At 28.9% G+C, this 9,346-nt stretch overlaps 2 protein-coding genes across 2 annotated transcripts in view; both read left to right on the top strand.

Annotated features, from left to right (window-relative positions):
• Positions 1 to 9,324, top strand: part of LOC115236981 — a 14,335-nt gene extending 5,011 nt beyond the window's left edge. The window contains exons 6-19 of the mRNA XM_029809720.1: positions 783 to 801; positions 1,065 to 1,426; positions 1,715 to 2,053; positions 2,301 to 2,505; positions 2,647 to 2,802; positions 2,979 to 3,020; positions 4,220 to 4,581; positions 4,830 to 5,063; positions 5,276 to 5,477; positions 7,398 to 7,759; positions 7,896 to 8,228; positions 8,427 to 8,628; positions 8,837 to 8,992; positions 9,268 to 9,324. Coding sequence (XP_029665580.1) covers positions 783 to 801; positions 1,065 to 1,426; positions 1,715 to 2,053; positions 2,301 to 2,505; positions 2,647 to 2,802; positions 2,979 to 3,020; positions 4,220 to 4,581; positions 4,830 to 5,063; positions 5,276 to 5,477; positions 7,398 to 7,759; positions 7,896 to 8,228; positions 8,427 to 8,628; positions 8,837 to 8,992; positions 9,268 to 9,324 — 3,031 coding nt within the window. The remainder of the gene's footprint in view (positions 1 to 782; positions 802 to 1,064; positions 1,427 to 1,714; positions 2,054 to 2,300; positions 2,506 to 2,646; positions 2,803 to 2,978; positions 3,021 to 4,219; positions 4,582 to 4,829; positions 5,064 to 5,275; positions 5,478 to 7,397; positions 7,760 to 7,895; positions 8,229 to 8,426; positions 8,629 to 8,836; positions 8,993 to 9,267) is intronic.
• Positions 4,220 to 6,166, top strand: LOC115236944 (odorant receptor 46a-like). The gene is made up of 5 exons (XM_029809683.1): positions 4,220 to 4,581; positions 4,728 to 5,063; positions 5,276 to 5,477; positions 5,686 to 5,841; positions 6,110 to 6,166. Exons 1-5 carry the CDS (start codon positions 4,220 to 4,222, stop codon positions 6,164 to 6,166), a joined length of 1,113 nt encoding a protein of 370 aa, XP_029665543.1.
• Positions 9,325 to 9,346: the final 22 nt, after the last annotated feature.

Here is a 9,346-nt window from a genome sequence, read left to right as displayed (position 1 = left end):
ATAGTTATTAGTGTTATTAGAAAAACAAAGAAAAATTATTTATATAAACGATACATGCGCATTATTTATTTTATTATTATATATATTTTTGCTTTATTTATATATTATTTTACATTTATTTTATTAACATTTCATTTATGTTAAAAGAATTTATATTGTGTAAGTTTTTACTTTTATTGTCTTTTATGACACGTCGCACTTGTATTGTACTCGAAATGTCTCTTGTGGGTCAGAAGTCGCAATGTCTAAAATCGATAGGGAGAAAGAAGGACTGTGCAGTGACTATTCAATAACACGCAAAACAGCAACGATAGTTTTTTAAGTATAATAGCGAGTAATAAATTTAGCTACTTAAGATTTTATGAAGATAAGGTAACCAATGACATTCAACTTCTTCTAGTTCCATCATATTCGTATCTGGAAACGGTATTATCATAGAAATAAAAGCTAAATTTTCAGAGATCTACAATAGAAGTATTTTCACGGGATCAATAATGCAAGTCCGATATTATGATAATGACGTAATAATATAGATGAAGAAATACAGAGAGAATATTAGAGAAAAAAGAAGATTTTTGAAGTGCTACAAACATTCTACGCCACTCTCAATCATCCGTAAGTCATCTTACTTTCGTTTCTCACAACCTGTTTATTTTAAAGATCGTGTTCTATATCTCTAGGAACATTGCAGCAAATGAATATTCGGAAAAATTTTTTTCTGACGATTTATAAATAAAAAAATTTAGATAAAATTATAGGTATAAAAATCATGAATTATTTAGGACTATAATATGTGATAAGGTATATATAATGATATAAAACTAAATTAATATAATAAATTAATAATTTATTTTAGGCAATAGCTCAGTATCTTTAATGGAATACTAACTGTAAATGTGCTATTTCATCGAAAGTAAAATATGTACATTATATATTAATTAATATTGTGTTTTTCTATTATATAATTATACATTTACAGATTATTGTAAAAATACTTATATATATATTTTTCGCGTATAATCAATACATTTTCCATTTTTAAATGTATTTAGCATACTTAAAAGATGCGTGTTTTACAATTTACTTTTAAACTTTTGACAATTGTTGGATGTTGGCGACCGGAGTCATGGTCATCATTGTCTATGCACATAGTTTATGACGCTTATACAGTTTTCATGATTATATTACTGTATACATTTTTGGTATCTCAATTTTTGGACATTATTTGGAATGTCGATAATGCCGAAGATTTCACTGAAAATTTCTACGCTACATTGGCGTCGGTCGTCTCGTGCTCCAAAATGCTCAGTCTCATGGTAAATCGGAATAACATTAATACGTTAACCAACATACTTGACGAAAAACCGTATAAACCGTTGGACGTCGATGAAATGAAAATACGATATAAATTCGACAGATTCATATAGTAAGTGTTACTGCATAAGAATACAGATTAACTTTAAAAAAAAAAAGTTAATTTCTCTTTAATGTAAAAAAAACGATTTCTTTTTTTTTTTAATTAAAATAAAATTTCTAATATTAGAAGGAACAGGTACATATATTTTATGTAACAAAACAAAACTCTTTCTCAGCATAATATAATTATAAGAGATTTTCTATCACAAACAGACTTTTCTTTGATAACGTGTCACTAAATATTAAGAGCTCAATTATTCAAGTGAGCATTACACATCTCCACAGCATCATTTTACAGTACCAACACAGTCTGCTATACGATTTTGGTAGAAACAACCTGTGCATGCATCACTATGACATCTTTACTCACAGAATTTAGAAAAAGGAGCTTGACGTATAGAGCATGGCTACCATATAATTACAATTCGTCTAATATCGTGTTTTGCCTCACGTACGCTCATCAACTTATTAGCTTAACAGCCGGATCGCTCGTCAACGTAGCCTGCGACAGTCTCATTTGTGGATTATTGGTGCATATTTGCTGTCAGATCGAGATTTTAGAATACAGACTCAGCAAAATATCCAATGATCATAATAATCTTCGCGATTGTGTATGTCACCATGACCGTATATTTAAGTTAGTCATTTTATTATTTAGAAAACATATCTTGTGTGCGTGTGCGTGTGTTTGCAATTTATTAAAAAAATTATTACATATATATTATATATATATAAAATTTATTTTTCTTGGGAAAAATAAATTTTTCGATATATGTACACATTTATATATATTGCTGTTATATATTTTTAAATATAAAATTCTTTTGATCAAGAAAAGTGTTTAGTAAGGATACCGTCACAGTTTAATGTTTGTTTTATTGCAGATATGCATTCAGATTGAACAACAAGTTCAGAATGACTATCGCCATGCAATTCATCGTAAGTACGATGGTGGTATGCTCCAATTTGTATCAGATGACTAAATCATCAACTGTAAATGCGAGTTATCTTTCCTTACTACTGTATATGTCTTGCATGTTGACACAAATTTTTATTTATTGTTGGTACGGAAACGAAGTAAAATTAAAGGTGCGCGTAATCAAGTGCATTGTTTCATATGTTTGCTTCCGAATCGCAGATTAATACTTATGCAGATTAATAAAATAAAAGTTTTTATAAAAAATTAAATTAAAAAAATTGAATGATTTTAATGAGACTTCTTAAAAATAGAGCACTCAACTAATGTACAATATTTTTGGAATAAATTGGCTAGCACTGGACAGAGATCTTAAAGAAAGCCTATTAATAATTATGAATCGCGCAATAACACCAATAGAGTTTACCAGCGCTTACGTTCTTTCCATGAACCTCGATTCTTTCGTTGGGGTTAGTAAACAAATTTATTTATAATTTTTTAATTTGTCCTTAATATATGAAAATATATTTTTATTTTCTTTTTTGGAACAAACTATAATATATTTTATTTAACATTAAGAAATAAGAAATTGTAAAATTTTTAGAATTATGAGATAAGATATAACGCACGCATATTTTTGTTGCAGTTACTTAAGACGTCATACTCTGTTTATAATTTATTAAAACAAGTGTAGAAATATTGTAAGCAAAAGATAAATAAAATAAAGACAAATTACTACAATGCTTTTCAATGTATTTTTTGCAAATTACTAGATTTACTGATTATTAATATTTGTGAAAGTATGCATATCACACGCAACTATTTGCGTGGACAAAACGGCAGGATGTATATATATAATATTACATCATAATATAATATAACATAATAATAATATATAATATAACATTATATATTAATGTATAATGTTATTAATAAACAGAAACTACATATAACCACATATTCAAATCAATATTAGAAACGGACTAGACTTAGAAATTGACTAGAATATAGAGAAGAATGACAGATATAGCTAGATAAAAACAGTTACAGCAATGCTAAATATTTACTAATTGACTAAATTGATGAATTACTTGCATACACATATATTGCAATTTTATGGAAATAAAATATAACTTATAGTTCCAGGATGACTTTAGTTTCCTGCATTTTTTCCGCTACGTTATTTGATTGTATCGTAACATTAAATGGTTGTCGCATAAAATTTGCATTTAAAAATAGTCTCGTATATTGTAGCATGAAAGAGGGAAGAAACAACATTGCGAGTTTGATATAATGATAATTATATAGTTGCCGAACGCGGAGGGGAGGCTAAACGAACAATAGTCGTTAGAAAGTCGTGACATGTGGCTATAGACATTCTGAGGTTGGTTGAAGTTTCGCGGAATAGGTTTACGGTGTTATTGATAGGGGAGCGACAAAAAAAGCAGAGTCATATGTGTATACGTATTTCACATATAACAAAATACAGAATTTTTTAATCCTGGTATTCGTGGCATTATAATTATGACTCAATACTACTTATGATATGTGGAATCTTTTATTTATCTATTCTATTTTAGATTATTTATATATTATATTTTGTACATCTATCTGTGCATTGAAAATTTAATGTTTTAGAAATTTAAAACTAATTAAACATAATCATAAAGCAATTAATATTCTTCGACGGTAATTTAACTTGCTGATTTTTGCCAGTTCTTTTTTATAATATTATTGATAAAAAAAAATCTTTGGATTATTATTTAAATTAATATGATTAAATACATTATTTATTAAATTATGTTAAATAAAATGGTTTAATATATATTATATATTACCAATGTTTTATTTGATATATTCTCGAGGATGCAATTAAGAACTCAACAGATGCAGGTTCTTGAAATTACACTAAAAATTCTTATGGTTGCGGGATGCTGGCCGCCAAGTTCTTGGACATCATTTTATAAACGTACTGTATATAACGCATATACAGTTTTTGTAACATTCTTGCTATTCACCTTTATGTTGTCTCAACTTATGGATATTATTCTGAACGTTGATAATACCGACGATTTTGCGGATACTTTCTACGTCATGCTCGCCATGGTCATGTCTATTTGCAAAATGATCGGTCTCTTGATAAATCGCAAGAATATAGAGACATTAACCAATATCCTTATTCAGAAACCGTTTATCCCGCTGGAAGCCGACGAAATAGAAATTCGACAAAGATTCGAGAAGACAATACAGTGAGTATCCAAAAAAACATTTTTTTTTTACAAATATATATAAAATGTTAAAAAAAGATTCTCTTTGACGATAATTAAATTACAACTTAGAAAACACGATAGCGTCAAGAAAAATGTTCGTAACAAAACGCTCAGTCATTTTATAGAACCAAAACTTTATGGTACGCAATCCTGATCGAGACGACGTGTGCGTGTATCGTGCTGACGTCATTATTCACGAATTTTCGAAAAGGCAATCTAACGTACAGGGAGTGGACACCGAAGTACAACTACTCCGAAATGGTGTTTTGCGTGGTATACGCTCGTCAGTTAATGAGCTCGATGTTCGGGTCTTTAGTGAACATAGCCTGCGACACTCTGATCTGCGGTCTACTATTGCACGTGTGTTGTCAAATCGAGATACTCGAGTGCCGGTTGAAAAAGATCTCGCTCGGTCGAACTAATATGCGTGAATGTGTACGTCAGCACAACAATATATTTAAGTTAGTTTTCTCTTAAATACAATCTTGCAAATTGTATAAATCAAGAAAAAAAATATTGTAGAGGATAGGACTTACGTAGTTGTTCATTTAAAATTTAAATAATACTATGTACGAATGTATTGAGCGTGTCACATTAATTATCTTTAAAATAAAAAAGTTACGCAAATATTTTTAGATAAACATGTTTTTTTCAAGATACTTTGCTTTTGCAGATTCGCGCTAATGGTAAACGAAAAATTCAAGATAATTATTGGCATTCAATTTATAGTGAGCACGCTAGTGGTTTGCTCCAACTTATATCAACTAGCAAAAATAACGTTGAGCGCGCAATCATTTCCATTGATATTATACACATGCTCTATGTTGACGCAGATTCTTATCTATTGTTGGTATGGAAACGAAGTTAAGCTGAAGGTACGATTTATGCGTATATTCTTGAAAGCTGAGTTAAACATATTGTGTTATGTATGATATTTACAAAAATATTAGAGATAAAAAAGAACTTCTAATATACTTAACAAAAACTCGAATGTAATTGAAATAAAAAAAGAAATCTGTAATTTCTGCTGCAGAAATTGCATATAATATTTTAATTTATGCACATGTCATATTTTTTATATAGAGCATTGAACTAGCCCCTAATATCTTCAAAATGAAATGGCTGAGACTGGATCAAAGTGGAAAACAAAGTTTATTAATTATTATGAATTGCTCGTTAGTACCTATTGAATTCTCTTGCGCGTATATTCTCACGATGAATCTCGACTCTTTCGTAAGTGTTAGTATCTCAAATCATTATCACGTAGAGAGACCATAACTATTATAGTCTTTAGAAAAATTAATGATATACATATAAAATCTTTTTGATGGGAATTTTTTTCAATTATACTATATTAGATTGTTGTTTTATGTAAAAAAATCAATTTTTATAAAATATTTTCCTATTTTGTTATGGCAGAAATAATTATAACATCAATATTTTATGAAAGAGAAAAAAAGAGCAATCTAGAAATCAAATTAAAAATGTTTACATTTTTGTATTGCAGTTACTTAAGATATCACATTCGGCCTATAACATAGTGCAGCAAATGGGAACAACATGATTTAAGCGGAAAATGGTGTAGAGGTTAGCCATAATGTTTTCCAATTAAATTGCATATAACAGCTAATTAATATTAATTATTTCAATTTTATCTGTTACCACATAACATTATAATACAAATAAATAATAATTGATTAATACGTGTAAATATTTTAACATTGTGATAATGAAATAAGAAAATCTTACCTAAATAATCGTGAGAAAGGTCAATATTTTTACAATATTTGTTTATGGAATAATTAACACTATAATATAAATATAATTTATGTAATGTAATTATATATGTAAAATAAATTATGATACTGAGTTTTTTTTTCAAAATGTGCATTTCATATCTAAGAAATATTACATATAATATTAGAACCGGAATTGACTAGAATATAGAAAAGAATGACAGATATAGCTAGATAAAAATTACAGTTACAGCAACGCTAAATATTTATTAATTGACTAAATTGATGAATTACTTGCATACATATTGCAATTTTATGGAAATAAAACGTAACTTATAGTTCCAGGATGACTTTAGTTTCCTGCATTTTTTCCGCTACGTTATTTGATTGTATCGTAATATTAAATGGTTGTCGCATAAAATTTGCATTTAAAAACCGTCTCGTATATTGTAGCATAAAAGAGGGAAAAAACAACATTGCAAATTTGATATAATGATAATTATATAGTTGCCAAACGCGGAGGGGAAGCTAGACGAACAATAGTCGTTAGAAAGTCGTGACATGTGGCTATAGACATTCTGAGGTTGGTTGAAGTTTCGCGGAATAGGTTTACGGTGTTATTGATAGGGGAGCGACAAAAAAGGCAGAGTCATATGTGTATACGTATTTCACATATAGCAAAATACGGAGTTTTTTAATTCTGGTATTCATGGCAATATAATTATGACTCAATACTGCTTATGACATGTGGAATCTTTTATTTATCTATTCTATTTTAGATTATTTATATATTATATTTTGTACATCTATCTGTGCATTGAAAATTTAGTGTTTTATAAATTTGAAATTGATTAAACATAATCATAAAGCATAATACTCTGACGGTAATTTAATTTGCTGATTTTTGCCAGTTCTTTTTTATAATATTATTTAACAGAAAAAAATCTTTAGATCGTTATTTAAATTAATATGATTAAATACATTATTTATTAAATTACTATGTTAAGTAAAACTATGTGTTATTTGATTTAATCGAGAATGCAATTAAGAATTCAGAAGATGCAAGTTCTTGAAATTACACTAAAAATTCTTATGGTTGTGGGATGCTGGCCGCCAAGTTCTTGGACATCATTTTGCAAACGTACTGTATATAACGCATATACAGTTTTTGTAACATTGTTGTTAATCACCTTTATGTTGCCTCAACTTATGGATATTATTCTGAATGTCGATAATACCGACGATTTTGCGGATACTTTTTACATCATGCTCGCCATGGTCATGTCTATTTGTAAAATGACTGGTCTCTTGATAAATCGCAAGAATATTGAGACATTAATCAATACTCTTATTCAGAAACCATTTATGCCGTTGGAAGCTGACGAAATAGAAATTCGACAAAGATTCGAGAAGACAATACAGTAAGTATATAAAAAATAATTTTTTCTTTTACAAATATATATAAAACGTTAAAAAAAATGATAATTAAGTTACAATCCAGAGAAAATAATAGCGTCAAGAAAAATGTTCGGAATAAAACGCTCAATCATTTTATAGAACCAATACTTTATGGTACGTAATCCTGGTCGAGACGACGTGTGCGTGCGTGATGCTGACGTCATTATTCACGAATTTTCGAAATGGCAATCTAACGTACAGGGAGTGGACACCGTACAACTACTCCGAAATGATGTTCTGCGTGATATACGCTCGTCAGTTAATGAGCTCGACGTTCGGGTCTTTGGTGAACGTAGCCTGCGATACTCTGATCTGCGGTCTACTATTGCACGTGTGTTGTCAAATCGAGATACTCGAGTGCCGGTTGAAAAAGATCTCGCTCGGTCGATATAATATGCGTGAATGTGTACGTCAGCACAACAGTATATTTAAGTTAGTTTTTTCTTAAATACAATCTTGTAAATTGTGTAAATTAAGAAAAAAAATATTATGAAGAATAGGACTTACGTAGTCGTTCATTTAAATAATACTACGTACGAATGTATTGAGCATTAAATATCTTCAAAATGAAAAATCCACGCAAATATTTTTAGATAAATACGTTTTTCTTAATATACTTTGCTTTTGCAGGTTCGCGCTTATGGTAAATGAAAAATTCAAGATGATTATTGGCATTCAGTTTATAGTGAGCACGCTAGTGGTTTGCTCCAACTTATATCAACTAGCAAAAATAACGTTGAGCGCGCAATCATTTCCATTGATATTATACACATGCTCTATGTTGACGCAGATTCTTATCTATTGTTGGTATGGAAACGAAGTTAAGCTAAAGGTACGATTTATGCGTATATTCTTGAAAGCTGAGTGTAAACATATTGCTGTTATATACGATATTTAAAAATATTTGAGATAAAAAAGAACTTCTAATATACTTAACAAAAACTCGAATGTAATTGAAATAAAAAGAGAAATCTATAATTTTTGCCGCAAAAGTTGCATATAATATTTTAATTTATGCACATGTCATATTCTTTATATAGAGCATCGAACTAACCGCTAATATCTTCAAAATGAAATGGCTAACACTGGATCAAAGCGGAACACAAAGTTTATTAATTATTATGAATCGCTCGTTAGTACCTATTGAATTTTCTTGCGGATATATTCTCACGATGAATCTCGACTCTTTCGTAAGTGTTAGTATCTTAAATCATTATCACGTAGAGAGACCATAACTATTATAGTCTTTAGAAAAATTAATGATATACATATAAAATCTTTTTGATGCATATTTTTTCAATTATATTTTATTAGATTATTGTTTATATAAAAAAATCAATTTTTATAAAATATTTTTCTTTTTTTGTTATGGCAGAAATAATTATAATATCAGTAGTTTATGAAAGAGACGAAAAGAGAGAAAGAGCAATCTAGAAATAAAATTAAAAATGTTCACATTTTTGTCTTTCAGTTACTTAAGACATCATATACGGCCTATAATTTACTGCAGCAAGTAGGAACAACATAATTTAAGCGGAAAATAGTGCAGA

This window comes from Formica exsecta, unplaced genomic scaffold (assembly GCF_003651465.1).
Source record: "Formica exsecta isolate Colony F162 unplaced genomic scaffold, ASM365146v1 scaffold265, whole genome shotgun sequence".
Classification (NCBI taxonomy): Eukaryota; Metazoa; Arthropoda; class Insecta; order Hymenoptera; family Formicidae; genus Formica; species Formica exsecta.
This window is presented reverse-complemented; position numbering and strand designations above follow the sequence as displayed.

Bases quoted from the DNA above. Each gene is read 5' to 3' on its own strand.
- LOC115236944 (XM_029809683.1), top strand. From the start codon at position 4,220: ATGCAGGTTCTTGAAATTACACTAAAAATTCTTATGGTTGCGGGATGC. The intron at 4,582-4,727 runs GTGAGTATCCAA...GTCATTTTATAG, and splicing joins AGATTCGAGAAGACAATACA to AACCAAAACTTTATGGTACG. The intron at 5,064-5,275 runs GTTAGTTTTCTC...TTGCTTTTGCAG, and splicing joins CAGCACAACAATATATTTAA to ATTCGCGCTAATGGTAAACG.